This window comes from Mesocricetus auratus, unplaced genomic scaffold (assembly GCF_017639785.1).
Source record: "Mesocricetus auratus isolate SY011 unplaced genomic scaffold, BCM_Maur_2.0 Super-Scaffold_100055, whole genome shotgun sequence".
NCBI classification, from domain to species: domain Eukaryota; kingdom Metazoa; phylum Chordata; class Mammalia; order Rodentia; family Cricetidae; genus Mesocricetus; species Mesocricetus auratus.
The window spans coordinates 3,423,022-3,450,504 of NW_024429232.1; the positions used below are offsets into that span (position 1 = coordinate 3,423,022).

The 27,483-nt window shown below is 48.9% G+C and overlaps 1 protein-coding gene across 1 annotated transcript in view; it reads right to left on the bottom strand.

Moving 5' to 3' along the window:
- Positions 1-1,078: 1,078 nt before the first annotated feature.
- Zc3h3 (zinc finger CCCH-type containing 3) overlaps positions 1,079-27,483 on the bottom strand; it is an 81,439-nt gene continuing 55,034 nt past the window's right edge. The window contains exons 6-12 of the mRNA XM_005085970.4: positions 24,025-24,067; positions 23,792-23,950; positions 23,631-23,700; positions 21,152-21,283; positions 4,064-4,248; positions 3,174-3,520; positions 1,079-1,555 (exon numbers count right to left, since the gene is read on the bottom strand). Coding sequence (XP_005086027.2) covers positions 1,524-1,555; positions 3,174-3,520; positions 4,064-4,248; positions 21,152-21,283; positions 23,631-23,700; positions 23,792-23,950; positions 24,025-24,067 — 968 coding nt within the window. The 3' untranslated portion in view covers positions 1,079-1,523. The remainder of the gene's footprint in view (positions 1,556-3,173; positions 3,521-4,063; positions 4,249-21,151; positions 21,284-23,630; positions 23,701-23,791; positions 23,951-24,024; positions 24,068-27,483) is intronic.

Genomic DNA, 27,483 nt, shown 5'->3' on the forward strand with positions numbered 1-27,483 from the left:
CAGGCTGGTTGGACTTGCCAACAGGAGGAAACCCACCCTGGCCCTCCAGCTCCAGGGCTGCAGTATCAGGGGACTCTGATCCATCCACTGAGGGGCGAGTCTCGGGCTTTCTTCTGGAATGGGCCAGGTTCAGAGCCCACTTTCCTACGGCACTCTCCACGGCAGGGTCTCCATAACAGCGATGGGATGGTGAGGACTACGTGGCTACTTGCCAATGCCGGACGTTTTTGTGGATAAGCAAGCTTTCTCACCGAGGCCTAGGTGAGGAAACATCTCCTTGGCAAGGGCTGTGGTGGAGTGTGAAACCGCACACCTATACTTCCTATAGCCTCGAGGGCAGAGGTCTTTACCACCTGTGTGTGGGCTGGGCACCAGGATCCTGATGGACAGACTTGGTGCAGCAAAGACTGAGGGGTTTGGGGTACTGAGTCACAGTGGGGAGCTGTAGTGTGGTCTCACACACTACACTACAGCATGGGCAGGAGTTGACCTATACAAACATTCAGTACAGACACCAGGAGGCTGCTGGCCTGCATCACTGGAGACCTGTAAGCAAATCCTTTGATGGTCCATGCCTCATCCTTGGAAGGGGCATCTGAATGACCCTGTGACCAGTTTTCCCTATTCAGCATATATGTGGATGGATCAGGATCTCAACCCAGTCTGCTGGAGACACCTGCAAAGAGGAGGCTTCCAAGAGTCATGCCCCTCCCCAGGGCAGTCAGGCCTTCTCATGCCCCTCCCCAGGGCAGTCAGGCCTTCTCATGCCCCTCCCCAGAGCAGTCAGGCCCTCTCATGCCCCTCCCCAGGGCAGTCAGGCCTTCTCATGCCCCTCCCCAGGGCAGTCAGGCCTTCTCTTCCTCTGCCTCAGTTCCAGCTTGTCCCACGCAACATCAGATTATGCCCTGCAATCCAGCAAACCCCATTTGTGTTGACTTGGCCAAGGGGAAAGGCTGCTTCCAAGCCTCTGAGCTACACTAGAGTTGGTTAGAGCAGAGGGCCCTGCTTTCCAGTAGGCCTTTCCCCTTACATGTCTAGGGTCCTGTGGTTGCGTGATAGTCAAGACAGGCCAGCCAGACACAGGATAAAACCTTTATTGCTGAACATAAAATGCCAACCGAGAAGTCTGGCCAGTAGCCTCTTCCCTGGGCAGGAGTCCTGGATAGGGAGGGCTGGGGTACAAGTCCTGTGGCTATTGCCACACCCACCACAGGAGACAGACTGGGGTGAATCTCACATGGCACCCTGATGGGTGGGGAGCCAGGGACAAGTCCTAGAGTGAGGCTGAGTGCCTTGGAACAGGGGAGGGGCAAGGAACGGGGAATGGACAGGACCTTGGCTTGAGGGAGAACAAGGCTTGGATATACAAAGGTCTCCAAATGGGAGGAGCTCTGTGTCCCTGCATGTAGCCCCAGCTGGGCTCAGTGGCAGGCTGCTTCTCCTCAGGAGCAGCGGTGGGTAGAGCCTCCATCCTCTCCAGGGGTGAGGGTCTGAGGTAGGTGCGGGTTGATCCCCAGGGAGCCTCACAGGCGAGGTTTGATGTGCAGCGGCTTCCCTATATAGAGAGCAAAGGTCAAGCACCAAGCCACTCCAGTCCAGAAAGAGCTCCCCACTCCAAGTTTCTAGCTGAGGCCCAGGACAGGGGAAAGTACCAGCCCAGGCCTGCCAGCAAGGGTCTGCCAGCAGCCCTTTGTCCTCCAGCCCTCGTCTACCTCTTCAGCCCCTGCCACCAGCCAGGCCCTGAGGAGCAGAGAGGGAAGGGGACCTGGGGACTCTGCCAGGCAGCCCCTGGACAGTGGGTGGGCCCACAGGTGGGAGCCACAGCACTCTGCAGGCTGAGCTATAAATACTGGGTGCGTGCAGACAGGCAGGCACACGCAGCACTCACACCTGGGAGCAAGGCTGCCAGACACAGACAGGCGGTGTGCTTTCCACACGGCAGTGAGGAGCGTACAAGCAGGCGGCCCCAAAGAGGTGGGGTAAGTAAGCCCGATACAAGTTGACAGGGTTGGGGGTCAGGGAACAGAGGGTCCCTGGAGCAGCACATTGTGAGGGCTCCTGCCTGGTGAGTTTTCTTTTCATAAATGTCTGTGTCACTCTCCTAGGTGACAGTGTCCTGCTGGCCACAGCAATTTCAATGTGGCTATGTGGCATGGCCACATGCCCCCTGTAAGACCTCTCATGGCGGGGTTCCTTTCTTCAGGGCTTTAATTCCATTCACTGTCCAGACAGTCAAAGACAGGAGTGAGGTCCAGCAGCTGGGCACAGGTCTTAAGATTCAACAGCCTGGGTCAGGTTAGCCCCCATTTGTCCTCTGGGTTGCTTCAACAGGCACGGCTTCCTGCCAGAGACTGTACCAGGCTCAGCTGCCCCTGCCCTGCAGCTCCCTTCCCAGCTGAACGAGCCTTGTGAGCTTTCTGGAGTCCTTTTCTGGTCGGCCCAGCCTACATACACAGTGTAAGCACCCTGTGGCTCCATTGGTCCCGGGATTAACTTTTAGGTTCATGATTTTTAAAAACACAGGGTCCCCAGCTGCTCACCAGCCAGTGGCCACCTACATGGAAGGAACTGTTGCCCCATTTAGGTTCCAGTTGGGCAGGGGCCTAGTGTCAACCACTCTGCACCCAAGAAGGACGGTGTAACCAGGAGGCAGCCCCTCCAGCAGGCGCTTCAGCGTGCTCAGTGGGGCTGTTAGAGAACCCTGCAGCAAGCATCTTCCATTAACGTTACGGCCGTGAAATATGACAATAAAATGATAGCCGTATGGTCGCAAATTTGCAGCCCGCCGAGCTGCGTGGGGTTTATCGTCACTCAAACGCGCAGAGAGCTGTAAAATGTTTACAGAAAGGGTCGTTTGCAGCCATAAAATCCTCTTTTCTCTCCTAAACAAGGCTGAGTGGAGCCATTTACCAAGCCCCAAACGCTCATTGGGGAGAGGGAACATCTGTTCTCTCCAGGAGTGTGCGGTGATCTTCCAGAACAAATTAACAGAAATGGGTGCTTTCTAATTAAATCAGCCCTCGCTGGGGTGGTCTTCAAGGCGGCCACTGCTGCGCTTGCTCCTCACCGGCCTGCCCTGGGCACCTGGTACACTGACTCCCAGGTTCACCCAGAGATGCCATGTTGAAGTGCATATTTAAAAAGACCCAGGAGGGAGGGGTTAGCATGCTCACCTGGGTCCTTGGTACGGGGGCTCCTGGGGGCCTGGGGCCCAGCCTGGCCTCCTGGGCTCAGGGAGGAATGCAGGGAGATGAAGGATGGCAGCTTGCAGAGGCTGCTGGAACCTGTTCCTGAGCCTGTCCCACCTGTCCCAGAGGTGGCTTCTTCCTGGTCCAAGGATGGGGTGGGGGAGCTAGCAGAGCAGGAGGAGGAAGGGGAGGAGGCAGCAGTGGCCTTTGAAGACAGGGTAGAAGTGGAGGCTAATACCCTTGGGGAGGGAGGTGGGGAGGCTGGGGCCTCAGTTCTGGAGGCCAGATCACTGGACATCTGTCTGGCGGGACGCTGAACAGTAGAGAGCTTCCTGCACAAAAGAGGGAACAAAAGGGAGGGTGGGTGACTTCTCCAGATATCAGAGAGGGTGCTTGTCAGTTATCTGCACGGCACCTATCCTATACAGGGCTTTTAGCCCCTTACCTCCATACCCTAGCGGCCAGGAGGCATGTCTACACAGATCTAAGCAGGTGTACAGTCCAAGGACCTCTGACCTGAGGCAGATGGAGCTTAAGCCTGTAAGATTCAGCTCCATTCCTTACCTTCTGGGGCCGAGGGTCCATCTGCAGGGAGCCCCTCAATCCACAGGAGATGGGCACAACTCCGGTACCCTGCCCTCCAGGGGCTAGTAGGGAGTGGGCTTCTGAAAGCTTCCATGCATGGGGCTGTTTGTGACTCTGTCCACATTCAGGGATCTAGAATATTTCCTCCAACTGAGATTCCCTTTTGGATCTAAAGGCCACAGTGCTGGGATGAGACTTTACCCCAAAGGGTCCTAAATGCCTTTAGAGCAGGGACGGGCCACCTCCAGGTCACACAGACTCACATATGCAGCACCCATATGATCTGTCACCTGAGTACATGGCCAGCTGAGGCCCTGCTTCTGGGGGCTCCATCACTGGGCCCTGGAGTAGAAGGTGCAGCTGTCCGCCGACCATGTCGCTTCTGGTTACGATGGAGCAGCTGGCACTGGGCACCACGGGGACAAACACCCCTGCGGGCAAAGTCAGGACACAGCAGCGTGTGCTTCTTCTTGCACTGGAGGAAGAAATAACAGTTGGTGGGCTGAGCAGATGCTACAGCTACACACAGAGAGGAGGGCCAGATGCACACGGTGAGAGTCCATGACCCTGTAAGCTGCCCATCAGGTCTCAGGGTCAAAGGCTGTTTCTGGGATGACAAGGCCACCAGGCTTGGGCTGTTCCACCTGCACCTGTACTAAGGGCAGGGCCAGGGCACCTGCCTGGGGATTCCCAGAGCCTGAGGCCAGGCCACTGCTGGGGCTCTGCCTGTCTGCTCTGTCTGTCTTTCTCTGTTCCAGTGGGTGTGTTTGGAGCAGAGAAAGGTAGGTGGGGCTTGAGGCCTCAGGGGACCTCATGGGATAGGGTTTGGGCCAGAAGCCCAGGCTAGCAGGCAAGGCAGGTCGGCTGAGGCCGGGCATCACTGGGTTAGGGCTGGGCCAGGCACTCAATCCATGACACCTGTCATGGGGCTAATTATACCAGAGTAGAGGGTAGGGGGAGGGCATGCCAGGCAGCAGGTGTCCCAGGCCAAGGTTTAGACTCAGTTCTGTCCAGCAGACTACATTAGGGACTCCAGAAGCCTCTCTGCCCAGTATACAGTGGCTAGGCCCAACCAGGGGGAGACCCAGAGATGCTGACTGGTACTCAGGGCTCCCAAGCTCTACTCTGTAACCCAGCTGCTACAAATCCTAATGCTCTCCAAGGAAAGGGTTCCTGCTCCCCCAACGTTTGGATGGGCACAGCTTGGCAGAGTGAGCCAGAGTCTAGTTAATCTTGGGTATCCAAACTATACCTCCTATTGGACCAGGAAACAAGAAGCCCCAGGTCAAAATAAGACGCCTCACTGAACTCGCAGGATTTGTCAAGGGTTAAAAACTCAAAATCAGCCTGGTACCAGAGCAGCGCATGCTAAACCGTGGCTATAGAATGGTAGGCCAGCAGGGAATAGGACTCACAGTCTTAGAGCCACATCCCCACAGGCCTTGTGACCTTCCTATTAGAGGTACCCTGTAAGAGAGGGGGTGTCCCCTGCCCTGCTTCCAGCAACTAGGACGAAGCCTGGCAGAGGGCCTTACAGAGTAGGACACACAGGTCTCAGCAGGTGGCCAGCTGCAGCTGGAAAAGCTGGAGAGAGTACGCACCCTAGTGTCACTTCCTCCTGTGATGTGGGTGCCCCACCTGCTCGGCAAGCAAGTGCAGGCAAGGTTCCTTCCTTCACAGACTCACTTACTTACTCCTACAAGGAATGGGAACTCCTGTGCACTAGGCCCAGCCAGGAACCTGGGGCTTAAACTCAGGGCAGCCTGACAAACAGAGAGACTAAAAGCCACAATGGCCAGAGAACAAAGTAAAGACCTGCTGTCAGCATGCATGTGAGCCAGGGAAGGTGTGTACAGTGTGAACAGCATCCCACAAACTTGTTTATCAAAGCCATAACAGACCAGCAGAGCTTGGCTCAGAGGCAGCCTTGACCCTACTGCTCTATACTGTGGCCCACAAGCACCCAAAATGAGATGGAATGTAACAGACACACTGCAGAAATCAAACAGGATAGACTTGGCAGGGAAAAAAATGTAAAATATGGAATTCTACTTTCCATTGATTATCTGTTAAATTTTTTTGATTGAATGAAAAACAACTTTCACTTGCCCCCCTTCCCCCAACACATGTGCATTCTTCCCAGAAAGTGCTAAGCTGGTCTAATGCTTCTGAAAAACAAAAAAAAACTTCTAGGAAGAAAGGTGAAGATCTTCCTTAGATCATCCAAGAGCTATGATGAGAAAGCATATGATGCAAGGAAATTCCTAGGTAGCAGAGATGAGGCCCACCTCACTCCCAGACCTGGACACGGGCCGCTCACTGATGCAAAGGCCTGACCAGCAATATAACCAAGGATCTGGAATTAGGCTCTCACTGTTACATAACCAGGTGAACTACAAGTAAGGAGGCATGGAGGAGCACTATGGCAGTACACCACCTTCTGTGGAGGACAGTGCAGTCCCTGGAGCCCTGGAGCCTCAGATGTTTGTGTAGGAAAGAGGAACCAAAGAAATGTGAAGGAAAGAGGTAAAACATAGCAGGAACTAAAGTCAAGAGCTCAAAAGGCTTCTCTTCGCTTAATTAACAATCAGGCAGCAGGGGACGAACACTGAGGCAATGCTAGTGCAGGAATAAAGTGAGATGCTGAGGACTCACAGAGACAGGAGATGGGGCAGGGCACAGCTCAGCGGCTCAGTGTAAGCCATGGTGTGTGAAGCCTTTGGCTCTGTCACCTGCACTCAGGGAGAAAAAGACCTATATCACATCAAGAACGAGCCTCATGCCAATCAATCTGAGTACACAGGTGACATCGACAAGTTCCAGAACGACTGACAAGGAATACAAAAGTTGGATTTTCTTATTGCCATAAAAGAATTTCAATCAGTATTTAAGAAAGTTCCAACTCAAAGAATTTAAGACACAACCCCTCCCCCCAGCTGAGGAGCAAACCCAGGGCCTTGTGTTTGCTAGGAAAGCGATCCACTACTAAGCTAAGTCCCCAACCATACATGACACAATTCCACTTCATGAACAAATCAAAGCCACAAAGGACCACAGTCTATGTGGCCAGAATGGGGGAGGGGTGTGCTTGTCATGAAGAGAACATTGAGGCCAACAGGACCTAAAGAAGCTGCATGAAGAGGCACGAAACGACCAGGACCACAAGGAAATCAACAAACAAAAACAACTAAACAAAAGACAAAAGTTAAAAGAACGACTGGGGGGTGGCAAGATGGTCCAATGAGTAAAAAGTGATTGCCCTGAAAGCCTGATGAATTGAGTTCAACTTCTGGAACCCACACAAAGGCTTGGAATGCGAGAGCTAAATCCACAGCTGTCATCTGACTTCCACACATATGCCATGACAAGTGTGGCCCCCCTCACACACACGGCAATAATAAATAAAAAAATAAAATAAAATAAAATAAAAAGATCACTAAGCATGATGGCTTAAACGTTTAACCCCAGCAATCTGAGAGCAAAAGCAAGCAGATCTCTGTGAGTTCGAGGCCAGTCTGGTGTACACAGTAAGTGCCAGGACAGCCAGGGTGGGAGATGACTTGCTGACTAACAGTGAGTACTGCTCTTAGAGAGGACCCAGCTTTGGTTTCCCAGAACTCATGCCAATCAAGTCACAACTACCTCTAACTAGGTTCTAGGGTATCTAATGCCCTCTTCTGGTCTCCGAAGACACCTGCATGCACATGGTACACTTCTCCACACATCCACAAATAAACAAATGGTTTATACAAGTTAAAAAAAATAAGAAGGTTGATTAGCAGAAATTAGTATATTACAAGGCTTACTAAGAGGACAAAGTCTTAGATCATCTCCATAGAAATGAATTATTTAGTAAAATCCAACCTTAATTCAAAGTCAAAATTAGGCAAATTAGTGAGGGAAAGAAACAAATTCTTACTAATAAAATATCTTGCAGAACTGACATGGTGGCCCACACATTTAATCCCAGGACTCAGAAGGCAGAGACAACTGTATCTCTGTGAGTCTGAGGCCAGCCTTATGTATGTAGTTGAGTCCAGGACAGCCAAGGTTACACAGTTAAGACCCGTCTCAAAACAGTAAGCATGGCCAGTGAAGTGACTCACGAGCTAAGGCGGTTGCCACCAACCACCAACCCTGATGGTCTCAGTTTAATCTCTAAGACCCACATGGTGGAAGGAACGAGAACCAGCTCCAACAAGTTGTCTCCTTACTTGCACTTGTGGCAAATACGCATGCAGGTACATACACACGTATAGGTGCACTAAATAAATACTGTAAGAAAAACCCCTTAGACTAAACCAATAAAAACAAACACATTGATCCTGAGAACGCCCACCCCAGGTCTGCCTCTCCCTGCAGTGCTCACTATGCTCTGGTCCAGCGTGGTGGCTCACTGATGCCCAAGACAGGGACTGTGCCCACTCATCTCCTCCCTCTCTCTCCAGCTTCATTTAGGATCCTCAGTGAGGTAAGAGCACTGGCTGCTCTTGCAGAGCGTCTGGGTTTGGTTCACAGTACTCACATTGAGGATCACAACTCCAGTTCCAGGGCTCCAATACTCTCTTGTGGCCTCAGCAGCCACCAGGCAAACACGTAGTATACAGGTACATACAAGCAAAACATTCAGACATAAAATAAAAATAAATACATCTGTTTTTGTTTTTTTGAGACAGGGTTTCTCTGTGTAACAACCTGGCTGTCCTGGGACTCACTCTGTAGAGCAGGCTGGCTTCGAACTCACAGAGATCCACTTGCCTCTGCCTGCCAAGTACTGGAATTAAAGATGTTCGCCACCACTGCCTAGCTACAAATAAATCTTTAAACAAGCAAACAAAAAACAAACTTCCAAAAAGCATGCTTGGTGGAGAGGAAAGGCTGGGAGCTCCCACTGCTATAATCTACGTATACTGCATTTTTTTTTGTTTTGTTTTTTTTTTTGTTTTACGAGACAAGGTTTCTCTGTATTGTTTTGGAGGCTGTCGGTCCAGCCCGACCTCGAACTCACAGAGATCCGCCTGCCTCTGGAGTGCTGGGATTAAAGACGTGTGCCACCAACGCCCGGCCTCGTATACTGCATTTTAATCAGCCTCACTGATTAAAATGCCACTGTTTAAGAAGAAATAGTTAAAACTACCATCACAGATATCATGTAGGAAGGTTGCAGGAAACAAAATCAACATAGAGACTGGTTTTTCTATACACCAGTGAATAGTGAGAAAATAAAATTTAAAAATGCTTTTGTGTGTACGTGTGTGAGTCTGGACTGAACCAGGGCTTCACGTATGTGAAGCAAGAGTTCTACCACTGAGTCATAGCACCAGCCCACTATATCCTACTTATAATAGTCACAACATCATTTTAATGGTGGAAAGTTTACCATGATAAAGTGATAAAGGCATATGTCCATTCTCACTGCCCTGACCCACAGATTCAACAATTCCAACCAGAACTCCAAGTATGCCATGTGTGATAAACCAAGTGTGCCAGGTGTGATAACCTGACCGGTGACCCCAACACTCAGCAGATCGAGACAGGAGAACCCAAAGCTTGAGGCTAGCCTGGGGTATACAGCAAGAGTCTAAACAAAAAACAAAGCACGAGGCCTGGCAGTTAAGAGAACTTGCTGAGCAATCGTGAATACAGAGTCTGGATCCCAGCAGCCATGTAAGTCAGGCATTTCACAAATGCCTGTAACTCCAGCTCCAAGGAACCAAACGCCTTGGTCTTTTCTGCCCCCATGCACATGTACCTGCTTATCAGCTGTACACATACCACTCACCAGACATATCCACACATAAATAAGTGAAATAAAAATACTAAAACAGAAAGAAAGAAATCAACAAGCAAACCGAACAACCAAGTGTCTTTTTAACTTGACAAAGTGAATCTCAACTGTACTTCCAGGCTCAGCGGCACCACGACACCTGCCCAGCCTGTGCAGAATGAGTGAGCGAGTGAACGAGGGGAGTAAAATATACTTTTAGAAGAATGAAGGTAAATAATAATAATGAAAACCAGCTGGTTGTGGTGGCACACTCCTTTAATCTCAGCACTGGGGGGGGGGGGGACGGGACGACACGGGACCAGAAGCAGGCAGATCTCTGTAGGCTCAAGGCCAGCCTGGGCTACAGAGCGAGTTTGAGGCTGGCTAGGAATACACAGTAAGACCCTGTCTCAACAGCGACAACAGCAGCAACAACAAAAGAAACAAATCTATAAACATTAAAATTAAGAATCTTTGTTCTTCAAAAACTTTCTTTAAAAAGATTTATTTATTTATTACTTATACAGTGTTCTGCCTACATACCAGAAGAGGGCACCAGATTGAATTGTAGATGGTTGTGAGCCACCATGTGGTTGCTGGGAATTGAACTCAGGACCTCTGGAAGAGCAGTCAGTGCTCTTAACCTCTGAGCCATCTCTCCAGCCCCACCACAAAAATTTTTTAAAAATGAAAAGAAATAAAGCCGGGCGTTGGTGGCACACACCTTTAATTCCAGCACTGGGCAGCAGAGGCAGGCAGATCTCTGTGAGTTCGAGGCCAGCCTGGTCTACAGAGTGAGTTCCAGGACAGCTTCCAAAGCAATACAGAGAAAACCTTGTCTCAAACAAACAAACAAACAAACAAAAAAAAAACACACAAGAAAGTAAGATTTTTTAGGAAAGAAAAATTTATTCTACTAAGGAAATGATAGATTATGATTCATGCCACAGTTATATACCTTGGATATTTTAGAGAAACTTTGGCTTTTTAGAGAGGCTTTGGATAATTTGAGAGAGAATTGGATATTTTAGAGAGGCTTTGGACTTTGAAAAAGACTTTGGATATTTAAAAGAGACTGAACCTTTAAAGTATTGAAAGTTTAAAGGCTGTGAAACTTTAAAGTTATAGTATGTTTATATTGTGATATTAATGTGAGATCTTGGAGATGAAGAATAAGATATATTATTGTTTAGTAGTATTGTATTGGTATGTCAAATTGACAGGGGGCTAATTATCCTGGCTAGTTTATGTCAATTTGATACAAGCTAGAGTCATTTAGGAGAGGGACTGATAGGGGATGTCCTTCTGCATGCTGTTAATATATGTTTTTCTTATTGACTGATAAATAAAGCTGTTTCAGTCAATAAGAGAAACGTATTCATAGCAGGCAGAAGGACATCTCCCATCAGGGACTCTCAACTGAGAAAATGTCTCTGGTAAGATTTGCCTGTAGGAGCTGGAGAGATGGCTCAGCAGTTAAGAGCACTGACTCTTCCAGAGGACCCAGGTTCAACTCCCAGCACCCACATGGCAGCCCCAGGGCTCTTGACACCCTCACACAGATATACATGTAGGCAATGAACACAAAATAAAAACAAATTTTAAGAAGATTTGCCTGTAGACAAGTCTATAATACATTTTCTTGATTAGTGATTGATGGGAGAGGCCACTGTGGGTGGTGCCACCCTGGGCAGGTGGTCCTGGGTTCTAGAACAAAGGAGGCTAAACAAGCCAGTAAACAGTGTTCCTCCACAGCCTCTGCTACAATTCCTGTCCTGATTTCCCCAAATGATAGACTACAAGCTGTATGTTGAAATAAACCTGTCTTAGGGTTTCAATTGCTATGAAGAGACACCATGACCACAGTAACTTTTAAAAGGAAACCATTTAATTGGGGTGGCTCACAGTTTCAGAAGTTCAGTCCACTATCATCGTGGCTGGTGGCACACAGGCACATGGTGGAGAAGGAGCTGGGAGTTCTAATCTTGATCCACAGGTAACAGGAAGTCAGCTATGACACTGGGCATAGCTTGAGCACAAGAGACCTCAAAGCCCACCCCCACAGTAACACACTTTCTCCAACAAGACCACACCTCCTAACAGTGCTGCTCCCTTTGGGGGCCATTTTCTTTCAAACCACCACAAAACTCTTTCTTCCCCAAATGGCTTCTGGTCATGGTGTTTCAACGCAGCAATAGACACCTAAGACAAATGCTGAGACGTGAATGTGTGCCAGCCAGGAGACAGGCGTGAGAGCCACTGCAAGGGCTTAAAGCTGCATCGCCAACGTGCTCCAAACTAATGAGACAGAAAATGTCAACAACACAGGAGGGTGCAGTCAAGCCAATAAACCTTAGAGCTGAAAGTACAATGACGGAAACAAGCTCAGCAGTGGGCAAAGGGGCATAACTGGAGTAGAGATTAACCACAGAGACAAAGTCACACCAGGGAACTTGGAACTGCTTGCTAACACCTAACTGTCACGAAGTAAGACACACAAGGAAGAGAAAACAACTTGAATTCAAGAAGCAGAGTAAACCCCAAACTGGACAGACCAAGAAATCCTCCTAGAATACATGATAATCAGACTCATAAGAGTTGAAAACAAAGAAATAACCCTGAAAGCAACCAAAAGAGAAATAGTATACTCCCATAAAGGGATGAAACTGCCACGAAGAGAGAAACTGCATAACCTTCTTTGAGATAAAAATAAAAAAAATACCACTAAGCTAGAATCCTTTTGCTTGTTTTCAAAGACAGGGTCTCATCATGTAGCTCTAGTTACTTGCAGCTTGTTATGGTAATCAGACTAGCCTACAATTCATGGAGATCAGTCTCCTGTTGCCTTCTGAGTGTTAGAATTAAAGGTGTACTCCACTATGCCCAGCTCTCTGTTTTTGCTTGAGCTTTCTACATTACACTCGAAATGAAAGTTATAGCATTTAGTGTGCTTTTAATTTTTGTTTACTTTGTTTCAGGCAGGGTTTCATTACATAGCCAAAGCTTTCTTCAAGCTAAAGGTGAGGCTCCTCGAGTGTTTCAGCCTCTTGAATGCTAAGATTTCATATTTGACCCTACACACTAAATATAAATGGCACAAATTCACTAATTAAAAAACATATTGAGCCAGGTGTTGGTGGTGCACACCTTTAATCCCAGTACTCGGGAGATAGAGGCAGGAGGATCTCTGTGAGTTCAAGGCCAACCTGGTCTATGCAGCAAATTCCAGGACAGGTTCCAAAACAATACAGAGAAACCCTGTCTCAAAAAACAAAAACAAATAAACAACAACAACAACAACAAAAACAGATATGGGCAGAATGTACTTAAAAAACAAAACATGAGTTAGCTATCTGCTGTTTACAAAAAAAAAATCACCTCAAATACAATGAATAGGTAAGTTAAAAATAAAATATGGAAGCTGGGTGTAGTGGTGCACATCATAATCCTAGCACACAGGAATTAGAAACAAGTGGATCTCTATGAGTTCAAGGCCAGACTGCTCCAAGCCAGCCAGGATTACATAGTAAGAGTGTGTCTCAATGTGTGTGTGTGTGTGTGTGTGTGTGTGTGTGTGTGTGTGTGTGTACATATCTACACAGACATATATAAATATATAGAGGAACTGGAGAAATGGTTCAGTGATTTGGAGTATGTGTTATTCTTCTAGAAGATCAGAGTTCTGTTCCCTGGCGTCCACGTTAAGTGGCTCACAACAGCCTGGAGGATCTAATGCCCTCTTCTGGCCTCAAGGATAATGTATTCATGCAAGTGATGCACAGACATACATACAGGTAAAATAGTCAACATACATACAATAAAAACAAAATTTCAATACACACACAAGCACACACATGGGAAAAGGCTAGATCATAAAGAGCTGGTCCTTCGAAGAAAGGAATGGACATAACTCAATCTGAAAAGGAGGCTGATCGCTGGGCAGTAGTGGCGCACGCCTTTAATCCCAGCACCCTGGAGGCAGAGCCAGGTGGATCTCTGTGAGTTCGAGGCCAGCCTGGTCTACAGAGCGAGTTCCAGGACAGCCTCTAAAGCCAAACAGAAACCCTGTCTCGAAGAAAAAGAAAAAAAAGAAAAGAAAAGAAAAGGAGGCTGGAGAGCAAAGAAAGCAGATGATGGGGGAGGTCCTTCTGTATATATGTTTCTCTTATTGGTTGAGGAATAAAACACTGTTGACCAATAAGGCAGGAAGATGGGTGGGACTAGGAAATGAGGAGAATTGCGGGAAAAGTAAGAGAGTCACCATGTAGAACACAAAGGAGCAGCAAGTTCAGCTCCTTCTCCAGTAAGATAAGAACACATGGAAATACACAGACTTATAGAAATGGGTTAATAGGGCTGGAGAGATGACTCAGTGGCTAAGAGTACAGGCTGCTCTTCCAGAGGTCCTGAGTTCAATTCTCAGCAACCACTTGGTGGCTCACAACCATCTATAATGAGATCTGGTGCCCTCTTCTGATGTGCATACATACATGCAGGCAGCAGAACAGTGTATACAATAATAAATAAATCTATAAAAAGTCAACTATTATAAAAAAGAAATTGGTTAATAATTAAGACAGAATTGGCCACTAAGAAGCCCTAGTCATCAGCCAAAATTTTATAGTTAATATAAGTCTCTGTGTGTTTATCTGGGGCCCAAGGGTGGCGGGACCAGCCAGGACAGAGAACTCTCATCAACAAGCAGGGTCAGAAGGCCTTATACAATGATTTAAGTTGACTGTCTAAAGGCACATGGTCCACCTGGCATGCTTGCACTTGCCTGTAATCTCAGCACTGGGAAGCAGGAGCATAAGAACCGCCACAAGTTGGAGACTAGCCTCCTCTAGATAGTAAGTTCTAGACCAACACAGACACCCTGTCTCAAAAAGCCCAACCTAATAAAGTAAAACCTAAAATGAATATATACCAAAGAACTTTTTCTTTAAAAAGAAACAAACCTATTTTATGTGTATTAGTGTTTTGCCTAAATGTATGTATACCATATGTATGCCCAGTACTTGCAGAAGTCAAAAGATGGCATCAGATCCCCTGATCTGGAGTTACAAATGATCATGTGCCAGCCTGTAGGTGCTGGGAATCGAGTCCTCCGAAGGAGCAGCAAGAGCAGCTGAGCATCTCTCCAGCCCTACAAAAGAGCCATAGAGGGGAAGACCCTGAGATGGTCCCCACAAGTTACATTAAAAAGGTGGGCACAGCAGCACGCTTGTGATCTCGGTGCTAGGAAGGCAGGGACAAGAGGATCCTCAGGGCTTACCAATGTGGCCAAGTCCTGAGCTCCAGTTTCAGTCAAAGGTGAAGAGCAACTAAGGAAGACACCTGATGTCAATCTCTGGCCTGTAAGCAAGCATGTACACACATGCACATATGCCAGAACACACATGCACGTGCATATGCATATATATAACAAGCACACAAAAATTGACTGACATGAAGGAGAGATGAACAGTCATGAAAACTTGATGCCTAGGGGCTAAGGATGTAGCTCAGGTGGCAGAATGTTTGCCTACCATGCACGAAGCCCAAGCCACACAACTCAAGGCAGGGTGGCACACACCTGTCATCCCAGCTCTCTGGAAACAAAGGCAGGAAGACCAAATGTTCAAGATCATCTTTAGCTACATAGTGAGGTAGTAGTCAGGCTGGGCTATAAAACACTGTCTCAAAAAAAGAAAAGAGAAAACTAGACAAAAACTCAGAAAGGATATAATACAGAACTCAAAAGCATCTTTAGGACTAGCAAGATAGTCAGTGGGTGAAAGAGCTTGATGACAGAAGCCCGGCCACTTCAGTTCAGTTCAGGTCCGAGAACCAATGTGAAAGAGGACAGTGAAAGAGTTGTCCTCTGGCTTGCACACATGCATCTCAGCCTGTGCACCGCCTCCACATCTTATGTGTGCATATGTGTATATGTGTACACACCTACATATATACATAGTATATGCTCATTCATACACACACACACACTAACACAATAATAATAACAAAGGAAACATTTAAAAAAAATCTTTCAATAGCAAAATCTGTTATGGAATCACAGAATGTTTGACCCAACAAAAGACAACATTTTTTACCAGGGTACCACAGCACCTCCTTTTTCCCTACATGGTGATGTTTGTTGTGGCCTAATATTCTCACACAGCATGAGAAAACTGGCACTTGTGGTCCAACATGCTTTGAAGCACAGATGGGGATAGACTGTAGCCTCACCCCTGGGAAGCAAATAAATGCAAAGTTTGAGTTTAGCCTTGGCTACCTGGCAAGATTTTGTCTCAAACAAATAAACAAACAAAAAAAAAATGTGATTTAAAACCCTTACATAGGGCTGGAGAGATGGCTCAGTCATTAAAGGCTAGGCTCACAACCAAAACATAAAACCCTTACATAAATGAAAATGTGGCTGCATTTACAGGTGTAAGTGCAAGCCGTCTCTAACTGAAGATCAGCAACAAGCCACATATTTTAGTCAGAAAACAGCAGCTAGGAAGGGAAGCTGGGTCTCAAGGCTTGCACTTTCCCATCTGGTTAAAAAAAAACGTCAGACAGACCATTCTCTGAGCCATAAAACAGGCCCAAAGAGCCAGGTTTTGGTGGCGCACGCTTTTAATCCCAGCACTCAGGAGGCAAAGGCAGTTAGATCTCTGAGTTTGAGGCCAGCCTGGTCTACAGAGTAAGTTCCAAGGCAGTCAGAGCTACCCAGAAAAATCCTGTCTCAAAAAACCCAAAACAAACAACAAACCCTTAGAGACTGAAACAGCTGGGGATGTAATGTAGCTTAGTGTAGAGCATTTGCCTAGCACGGGTTTGAGTTGAAGCTGGATGGGATAGGGGCAGAGAAAAACAATAAAATTAAACAGAGTATATTCTTTACTATGAGGGGATCCAATCAAGGTCAGACAGTCAACAAGAAACATTTCTAGATTGCTGGAAATGGAACTGCACACTTCTGAACAACCCATGAGTCAGAAAGCAATAGCCACAGAGACAGAAGCCCTGAGGGAGAGAGAGCACCTCAGTGCTAGGCACACAGCTAACTAAACATGTGTAGAAAAAGGGAACCTTCCCAGTACTCTAAGCTCCCACTATAAGAACCTAGAGGAAAGGGACAGAAATAAGAAATAAAAGTAACAAAAAGCAATGAATTTGAAAAGTGAAAAACACCACTAGAGAAAAATCAAACGAAACAGCAGAGCTGTTCTGTAAAAGGACCAAACGCACTTCCAGAAAACACACTTTCAGTATCAGGAATGAAAAGCTCACTAACACATAATTAGGAAATACTTCAATTACACACACATTTGACAACTTAGATGAAACTGATTGATTTCTAGGAACATTTTCTACTGGCACAGACTATTCCAGAGCACTTGAGTAAAAATACCTCTCCAGAAAGAGCCTCAGACTTCAGACCGTAGGCTTCACTGGTGAGTTCTACCAAACCATTTAAAAAAGAATTAGCACTGACTTGTTTTTCTCAATGCTCCTAACTGGAGAGAAGGACATATTTCTACACTTCTCCCACAAGATCAGCATCACCTTGCTAGCTACCATCATGCTCAGTGACAGAAAACTAGAGGAGGGATGCCCACTTTTATTCAGCACAGCATTGACTTTTCAGCCAGGAAAACTATAAAAAAAGATTGATATGGGAGCAGTAACATTTTGTCTGTCTTCAGATGACAGATCTTATGCTTTAAAAATCCCAAGGAACCCATTAAAAATTATCAATGTTAACAAATGAGTTCACAAGATGAGGTGGGGAAGATGCCCTGTTTATGGAAATATGAAGCTGACCAGTCACCATGGAACAGTTTGGCAGGTTTACAAAAAGACAAATATAGGATTGACATACGACCCAGCAAGAAAGTAAAAGCAGATACTTGCATGTCAGTGTTCATTATAGCATCACTCCTAACAGCCAAATGTGGCACTAACCCATGTCTTGCAGACATGCAGGGACGAACAGAAGGCACCTGCATGCATGTGATAGAATATTCCGTAGTCATAAAAAGGAATGAAGTTCTTATACATGCTGCAACACGAGCCCTGAAAACACTATGCTAAGAGGCACAGAGGAACAAACACTGCCTGACTTTGTCACATGAAAACACCTAGACAAGGCTGCCAGTAGCTGGGGACAGGAGGAGATGGCAGTTGCTTCTTAATGTCTGTGTAGCATTTCAGTTTGGATGCTGAAAAAGTTTTGAACTCCTACAGTGGTGGTGATTGCAGAGTACTGTGAATATTTCTTTACTTCTGAGACAGGTCTTGCTGTGTGACCCTGGCTGGCCTGGCACTCAGTATGTAGACCAGACTGGGCATAAACTTGTATTGACCTTCCTACCTCTGTGTCCCAAGTGCTAGGATTAAAGGCGTGTGCCCTGGCTCAATACTGTTAATTAATGACACAGGTTCTGCCTTAAGAATGGATAATAAGACAATAAGCACTGCTATATATGTTACACCACAGATGGTCCGCAGTTCTGGGATTCACACTCTGGGCCTTGCTCAATGCTAGGTAAGTGCATCACTATGCAGTCACATTCCAGCTTTATATCACATTTTTCTTTTTCATTTCATGCTAAACCAAACCAAACCAAACCAAATCCAAACGTGAGCAATTAGGGCCTATTTCTATGGTGGGGTACTTGCCTAGTATGCTCAAGCACAGGCACTCCAAAGAAACAAAACTGATACACCAAGAGCCGTGACCTTAAGCAGGTAAGCACTTCGTGAGCTATATGCATCTCAGCGGGCGCCATTTCCTCTCAGGCCTCACGTTCAGAGGGAAGGGAAGACAGGTTAGGACATCACGTGAGGAATGTCTTCACTGCATAAAGACACATGGTAAGCAAATCAACAACAGCAAGTCCAGGGAGGACATGGCGGCCTGCACAAGAGGCAGTTACCACAGGGCTCTTATTACCATCTCAGCCCCATGAGAGAAGCAAAGCCCTCATCTCTAGAAAAGGAAGTCCCTAGTGGTTAAGACCTGTGCAGGTTGTGGCTACAAGTGGCAGGGCAGGTGGGACTGGAGTCTGATCCCTTACCCACAACCACCTCAGAGGTACCAAATATGAGATCTCTGTGGCCATGGATGGAAGACAGGCCCTTCAACACGGGCAAAAGGGAAAGCTGCACACAAAAATACTGATTGAAGGATGCCTCCTCACAAGGCACAGGTAATATGTGGCAACGGGCAGGAAAGCCAAAGATGCTATGGGAGACTCAGGGTGCTTCAGTAGCCAAGGTTAGGGGACAGATTAGTTCAGACAACTGAAACCAATAGTCAGGAGTCCTAGATGGGCCTAAGCACAGCAGGGGACGGCAGAGCAAGAGGCTTCAAGTGGAGAGAGGGGAAGAAGCTGGAGCACACAATCCCCCCCCACACGCACACACACAATTCCTACACACATGCGCACACACAACCCCCCACATGCACATACAACCCACATACACACAATCTCACACACACACAATCCCCACACACAGGCACACACACAATCCCCCCACATGCACGCACACACACACAATCCCTACACACATACACACATACAACCCACACACACATACACACAATCCCCCCCCCCACGAATGGATGGTGCCCCAAAGCACACATATACCCCAAGTGCACAGGTATACACACACACAGAGAACAGATTCACCAGCTTTGTGCCCTGGGGGGGCATGTTCACAAAACCCTCATGATCTAAGGAGATACATGCTGAGGCAAAGCTGGCATCACACCAGTCAAGTGATCAAAGTGCACCCTAGGTCACAATCAAGAGCGGGAGGAAGTATCACAGGGCCACGCTTGCCACTTCCTACTCTAGTGTGAGGCTACACAAGACCCTGACAGTGAGAGGCATTCATTCTACAAAACAGCCACCAGCCTGCCATCCCCACTCCGTCCTCAAGCCAGGAGAGTTGGCCTTCCAGCTGGCAGCTGAGTGCTAAGATCGGGAGCAACCCCATAGCCCCCAGAAGAGGAAGGAGGAGAGACTCAGTCCCAGCCTAAATTATTCAAAAGGAAAGGGAACAGGCCTCTTTAACAAGCCCTGGCTTTATGAAGCAAGGTTAACAGTTTCACTTGATTCAGTGGAATATTATAAACTCTCTAGGGCCCATTTGAGGACTTCTACTTCAGGCACAAGGTGACGACTCAGCACTTTTTATATTATTTAGAGAATAAAATTAACCCTCACAGGCCCAGACTACTACCTCCCCACCCGCTGGATCTGGCCTGCTCAGCGCTTTCCCCCATATATAATTACAAGCTGCTATCCATCATGCGGCAGGGACGCAGCGCTGACACGCAGAAAGGGACACAGTAAGCACTTCCACTAATAGAAGCAGGACTTAAATATCGCTCTGATATCTTCATTTAAATTGGAATATTTTACAATAATCAGCTGCAGCCTCCACGAGGTCCTGCCCCTCACCTGGGCCAGTGCCCAGAAGTGCCCCTGCCAGGGCCTGCCAGTCCCCACCTCCCCGGAAGGGCTTCCTTGCCAGGGATGAGTGCCCTTCAAGGTGACCCGACAGCTCCTGTCAAGCTCATGTTGTCAGTAGCAATACAGAAGCATCAGTAGCTCAGGAAGTCTCAAGCCACTTTGGTGGGTGGACAGGATAAAAGACAGAAAGCATCAAAAGGTCCAAGCAATTTTCGAGGGCTGTACCAGGTAGGATGGGGCACATATACACGATATGACACTCTAGGGCCAGTCTGCCACATGGGCCTTAAGGGTTCTTGGGATAGGGGCTGGCCTTGCACCGACATAGCCCACACTGCCTGCCGGCTTTGGCTGAACTTCTCTGGCAAAGCTGGGAGTGAGGGTGGGGATCCACAGACAGGAAAGACAGCAAATGAACTTCCATGGGCCCCCGAGTTGTGTATCATGGCTTTTCTTTAGGATACCAGGGACTAAAGGACCCTCTCCAAGAGTCCCTAGCCATGGTCAGGCTCACCTCAGGCACAGACCCCAGTATAAGGAGCTCAGGCTTGGGAGGCTTAGAAAAGAGAACTAGATCCCCAGGCTCTCCTGTAGCTGTGCAGTTGGTAAGATCATGTTGGCTCAGCTATGAGGAGTTTCCCATAAGAGCCAACAGGTATGACTGAGCTGCCTGGGCAGCCAGATAGGTAGTCCTGGACATCTAGGAAGAGGCAGCATCCCAGTTACCCAGAGATATGGTGCTAGCCCTCCTAACCATCTCCTAACCCTAACTGTTCATTGGGTACCTCCAGTGGGATCTGTGATCCAGCCCTGGGTCACCCGTACCTGCGGCCCTCTACCATAGGTGAGATGCAAGTGGGAGCTGTTCACACACACACACTCACACACACACACTCTCTCTCTCTCTCACACACACACACACACACACACACACACACACACACACACACATCTCTGACATCTCTTTCAGTCACTACTGCACTTAACCCACAGCAAAGTCCACAAGCTTGCTACACTTCTGAGTCATTTGTGAGATGCATGGGATTACAGTAGTCTTACCTAAGGCTGCAAGACTACAGAAACGATGCAGAAAGTAAACTGCTCCACAGCCTGTCCCGTGCCCACCTTCAGCCTCTCACCTTTGCACCCAGTGGGCAATAGCCTTTGAGAAAGTCACTGCAGACCTCAGCCTTGCGGGACACGTACACGTGGCTGTAAGGACAGTTGCTGTTGCTGCAGATCCCCTTCAGAAAGTACGAGCACACAGGCATCTGTGGGAAGGGAGAAAGGTGAGGGCCCCAAAGTCTATACTGCACCACACCCACTTTAAAGTAAAAATACCAGGACTTGCAGGCCCACAGCTGGACCACCACCCCTCAGATCCTTCCTGAAGACCCTCTCCACAGCTTTCCGAGGGAGAAATGGACACAAAGATGGGTGTAATGGCATACACCATTAATCTCAACATTTGGGAGGGAGAGACAGATGAATCTTTGTGAGTTTCAGGTCAGCCTGGTCTACATAGTAAGCTCAAGACTAGCCAGAGCTGTATAGTGAGATTCTGGGGGGGAAAACAGAGCAAGCCAACAAACAAACAACAAAAAAACCCCACAAGGAATGAACATACAATGCCAGCCACCAGCAGCTGAGCTCCAGGAAACCACTTCCCACATCAAACCTCTGCTTCCCTTGTCTGCTCTAACTCTGCCCTAATGAAGATACAGAGCTAAGCACTCTGCAGCAGTGGCTTTTCCTAAGTGTGTTATTCCCTACACGTGCACACAGTAAACAGAGTTCCTAACCATCAACTCAAGGCCTGGTATATATTGGGAGCCCTGGGACATGGCCCTGCTGTCTAGGCAGGGCAGACGTGGAGCTGGACATCCAGTGCACCAGGTCAGGCACTGGCTACATGGTAGCACTAAGGCCTAGCCAATCAGTATGCTGGGTCCTGGAACAGGAAGTCTGGACCCACCCTGGCAGCTGTGGGTAGACTCAGGAGCTAGATACACCCCTTGCCCCTTCTCAGCCAGGAGCCCTGATGACTGCTGGCTACATCTGCTACTTGTTAGCACCTTGTGTGCCTGGAGGGGACAACGGGAACCAACCCCAAGATGACCAAAACCTACAGCACTGAACTGGGGTTGAAACCACCAGGGAAGAGGCTACCTCTGAATTCTCCAGGCAACTTTGTTCCTTCCCCTTCCATGGGTCACCCATCAGCCCTTCCTGCACTGTTTGGAGAAAGGGCACTGGCACTGCCCTTGCCTAGCACATCCTGCTCAGCCCGGGAGGTCACTCAGATCTTAAAGTGCACGTCTCAGCCTGCTGACAAATGTCCCACACTTGACTAACAGTGGTCTAAGGAGTACTTTCCTCACCCAAGGAATCCATGGCTTTACAAAGTCACTTTTTGGGGGCAAGGTGAGAGAAGGGAAGGCAGGAACCTGTCTGAGGGAGGCCAGGGAACATGAGGCTGGGGCAGCAGCTCTGGAGTAGGGAGAGGAGGGGAAATCAAAGAAACAAAGGGTGATTTACTGAGCAAGAGTTTATTTTTAATTGTCTTTTAACTGCAGTCGCAGAGGGGAGAGGGGCTGGGGGCCCTGTTTGGGCTGGCGGTGGTGAAGCTGTAGACAATTCCCTTAATGTGGTTTTTGATATAGAGCCCAAATTAGCTCTAATAAAAAGGGATAATAAAGCCAACTCTTGCACCAAACAGAGCTCCTCCTGGCTGTCAGAGCGGGGCCGTTACCAAGAGGAAACTGCGTTCTCATTTCAATTAACCTTGTTTGCACCCCGCCACGTCCACACAAATAACAATAACATTAATTCAGGGCGCTGGTGCAGCCCACACATTAGACAGCTTGGAGTGCGCACGGGATCTGGAGCTGGCGCTTAATGAACCTGAAACTCGACGTGAATTTCCAAATTGCTCACGACAGAGTTTCGAAGCTCGATTAGGGAGAAAAATGCTGATTCTCCCCAAGTTTCTCAAGGGGAAAAGCTGTCGGAGCAGCAGCAGGCCTTACCCACCCGCCTCCTCTGCACTGTGGCCTTAGCCCCGGGCCCTTCCTCACACTCGTGGCCATCTTCTCAGAGGCCAGTGGGTATAGATAAGGCCAGGTGGTCTGTGGCCCTGACTGCAGGGCTCTCCGTCCTTCCAGACTAGGGCACACCTGGGCATTGCAACCTGGGCTCTTCTGATCACTACTCAACCCATGATGGTCTTGGTCTTAGGGCAGGAGGCAGGTAAGACCTTGGCCTCTGCCTCTAGGAGCATCTATGAGGCTGACCTCCCCTGGCCATGTAGTGGAGACGGAAAGCAGCTTGGCATCATTGTAGGACTTGGGGCAGTGGTGACGGGAGAAGGGAGACTCTTGTGTGTGATATGTTGGGAGCTCAGGTTTGGGGCTGCTTCCAGCAGGAGGAAGAGGCAGCACAACACAGCCAGTACATTGGAGTAAAGGGTAAGCTGGAGGAGTTCTTGAGCTCATGGACACTGGAGGCAGGAGCTGCTAACTTAAGACCAAGGAAAACTATGCAGTACAATCTGTCTGGAGGCAGGATGGCACCCAGGAATGCCTGGAAGAGCAGGCCTGCTGACAACACAGCACTCACCTTCTCCTTGGACACATGGTGAGAGAAAGGGCAGGACCCATCTGTCTTCTTGCATGTGCCTCGGACAAATCTGCAGCATGGGATAGGAAGGTTTGTGGAGGGCTGGTGCCAGGTTTTGCCACTAACTCCCCCCAAGTTGTCAGTAAGGCTGGGCAGGGCACCTGGTGCACACGGCAACCTTCTCAGGGTCATGGATATAGGGGCAGCGCTCGCCACGGTTACACCTGCCAAAGCGGTTGTAGTACATGCAGTACTCTCTCTTCTTCTCTTTCTTCTGCTTCGCCTGCCGGATGATGGCCAGGCTTCGCTGGACGGCCCGGCTGTGCACAGGGAGAGGTTTGTGAGCCCAAGAGTGAGCAGGGAGCCCCTACCTTCCCAGTGTCAAGGGACGCACCTGGCCAAGGAACGACTGCAGCTGGTGGCAGGGTCCAGTCGTCCTGCAAGGGAAAGAACAGGTCGCATCAGGCCACAGCCCAACTGTAGCCCTACCTACCCTTCGCTGGCTGATTCACACCTTCTTCCTGACAAACCATCTTGGCAAAGCCCTTTCGATCCCCCCCCAACTTATCTCAGGCATAGATGCTCTTTCCAGGGGCCCTTTCCTCGGGGACCACAGCATCAAGAGTGGGGCACTGCTGGGCCTTGTGTGTGTCTGGGTTATCTTGAGGGTGGCAGCCTTGGATTCAGCATGCCAGGGACAAGGACTGGAACAGTCTGCCAGCCCCTGATGTCTCCTATCAGTTAGGCTCCCTAAAATCAACTTGGTGCTTGTTGGTTCCCTACTGGGTTCCCAGTTTCCTGATCCCTCTCAGTGCCCAGGTGACTCACGAGGCAGGTCCTTGGGCTGAGGTAGTGAACTGCCCATGGACATGTCTCTCTAGGCTACCAAGGAGGCTACCACACAAATGGCAAGAGGTGTAGAGCCTGTGAAGGAAACAGAGGGGGGCTGCTTATACCAGGGCAATATGGGCCTGGCTGTATAGGAGAGAAATTGGTTTTTTAGACTTAAAAGATTAAAAAGAAAGAGGAGGAGCTGGGTGTTGGTGGCGCGCACCTTTAATCCCAGCACTCGGGAGGCAGAGGCAGGCGGATCTCTGTAAGTTCGAGACCAGCCTGACAACCAAGGGAGTTCCAGGACAGCCTCCAAAGCCACAGAGAAACCCTGTCTCGAAAAAACCAAAAAAAAAAAAAAAAAAAAAGGAGGAATGTAGGAAGAAGAGAGGAGGGGAGGGAAGGGGAGACAAGAGGACGGGAGGAGTGGAAGAGAACAAGGAGGGGAGGGGAGGAGGGAAAAGAGGGGAAGACGGTGGAAGGAGGGAGAGGAAGACGGTGTCTGCAGACAACAGCGTCTGTGTCCAGCTGCAGCTTGTTACTTCAAAGCTGTAAATCTCCATCTCATAGTCCTCAAACTCCCAAACACCAAAATCTAATTGGCCTTTCTGAGGTGACCAATATGGCATGAAGACAATAGGATGGGAATGGGGCTCCCTAAGAACCTTGAGGCAGCCATGTGAGGGCTTGCCCAGGCTCACCACCACACAGTTTTGCCTGCCTTTTAAAGACACAGGCCAACCCCAGGATCACAGGATGGCAGGGCAGGGCCTGCTCAGGATGGCTTCCCTGGTTCCTCAAATACACACATGACCCTTCCCAGACCAGATCCAATTTCCTACAGAGCAGCTGCTGAAATGGATACAGCATTAAAAGGCACAAGTGACATCACTCAGAAATTCTGAGGACCTGAGGTGATGACAAAGCCATCTAGGTTTTAAAAGGGGATGTTCTAACGTGCCCGAGCCCACATGCCCAGGCCTATTATGCTCAGAATGCCCGTGACTTGCTCCTGAGTGGCACTCCTCACTTCTTGTCCCAGACCCGCCACAGCCCTTCATGCCTTACTGGTTGGAAACTCATACCCTCTCCCCGGGCACCCTGTAAGCTACTTGGCCCTGAGAGCTCCCCACACCCTTTAAAATCCTCTCTAGACAGGAGTGAATGGTAGCTGAACCTTGGTACCTTAAGGACTTTAGGCCCAAGACAAGACCAGGCCTGCTAGGGAAATCCTGTCTGCTGCTAGGAAGTGCCTGAGCTATCTGTTAAATGAGCTGCAAGGCCGGATGTTACCCACCTGGAGTTCTGTGGACTCTCTGGTCAGAGGCTGCCCCACACTTAACCTCAGTGCCCTTGGGTTTAAAAGAAGAACCCATAGGGTCCCCATGGGAAGTAGGGGATCTGTTACACAGCTATGCAGGCTCAGGCAGTTAGGGGCATAAACTGGGGCCTCGAGGTAGGGGCAGGGAGCTGAGGGCACAGGAAGGACTACAGGGTCTGAGGAGGAAGCAATAAAAGGAAACGAAGGGTGGCAAGGGCCTTAGGGTGTGAAGAAGCAAGGAAGTATTTAGGGTGGGCTTTATTTCTAGCCGAGGACACCTGTCCTTAGGGTGGCAGTGGAGTACTATCCAGGTGGCACAGACAGACACTCACACCTGCCAGTCTTTGTAACCAGTGACGTGCAATGTGATAGTCTGTCAATGAGCACTGGTTCCCGGGCTGTCGCCCAGCCTGCTGCTGACGCTGGCACCATCTGCTCCCAGCTAGGGGCACGTGGGCATCACGTGCCACCTGTCAGGACCTGGTAGGGAGCAGCTTTCTCATCTTTCCACTTTCTGCCTTTAAAAACACATCAGTGTGGGGCTCACGGTGGGAGCTTTGACAAGGATGGAGGCACCTCTCCAAACGCTCTGCAGTGTTAAAAATGCACATAAAGTAGCTGGCTTGAAAAAACAACAGCCAGAGGTGCAAAAGGCTCAACGGCACAGCCCTGACCTGGGAGCACGAGGTGCTGCTTCTGCTGTGCGCTCTGGAGCACTTTCACTTCCTGGAGTTTCCCGAAATAAACCCTGGCTCCTGCAGCTCCACCCTTGCTTAGTGTCCCGTCTGTTCCCTGGCCCTCAAAGGGAGCTCATCTTTCGGAGAGGTCAAAGCCTCCTCAGGACTCGGCTGGCACTTTGGCAGAGCCACCAAGCAGCCAAGCTCAAGTATCTGTCCCCAGGTCCACTACTGAGCTGTCTAGCTGCTCCCAGTGAGCTGGAACGAGGACTTCCTAAAAGCCAGGTCTACTCAGCTGAGAGCCTGCAGGTCCAGGCAGGGTACATTCAGCAAAGGCACCTAGAGCTGCAATCTTATAAAGAAAACCAAAATGGCAGAGGAAGTCTCAGTGAGGAACAACAATGAGTACGGTCTCCATGGCCTGGTGGCTCTGCACCCTTAGAGCGCAGCTGACAAGGCTTCCTTGCGTGCCCCTCTAATGTGACCTCCTGGTACCCAGGGAGGGGAAGGCAGGGCACAAATAACTAGTTACAAAGGGCCAGGGGTGGCACACGCCTTTCATCCCAGCACTCAGGAGACAGAGGCAGGCGGATCTCTGTGAGTTCGAGGCCAGCCTGGTCTACAGAGTGAGTTCCAGGACAGCCGGATTGATCTACATAATAGAAGGACCTGTCTCATAAAACAAACAAACAAAAGAAAAAATTACAGAGCCCTCACTTTCCTAGGAACATATAGGTGGCTAGTCAGCAACAGAAAACTACAGATCATACCTGCCTCACTTTGGCCTGGAGGCCCTCAAGAAGCCAGAGATAGATAGCCCTTTGGTCTGAGACTTTCGTCCTTCACTTAAGGGACTGTCAGGCTCTTTGTGCTCTCAGCAAGTCCAGCCAACCTAGGACACAGATCCCAGGCAAAAGTACAGGGCAAGGGTGCAGGAACTGGGCCATCTGAATAGCAGGTACACTTGGGAGAGTGGGCAGAAGCTCAGAAAGCCAAGAAAGCCATGGCTAATGCTGACTCAATC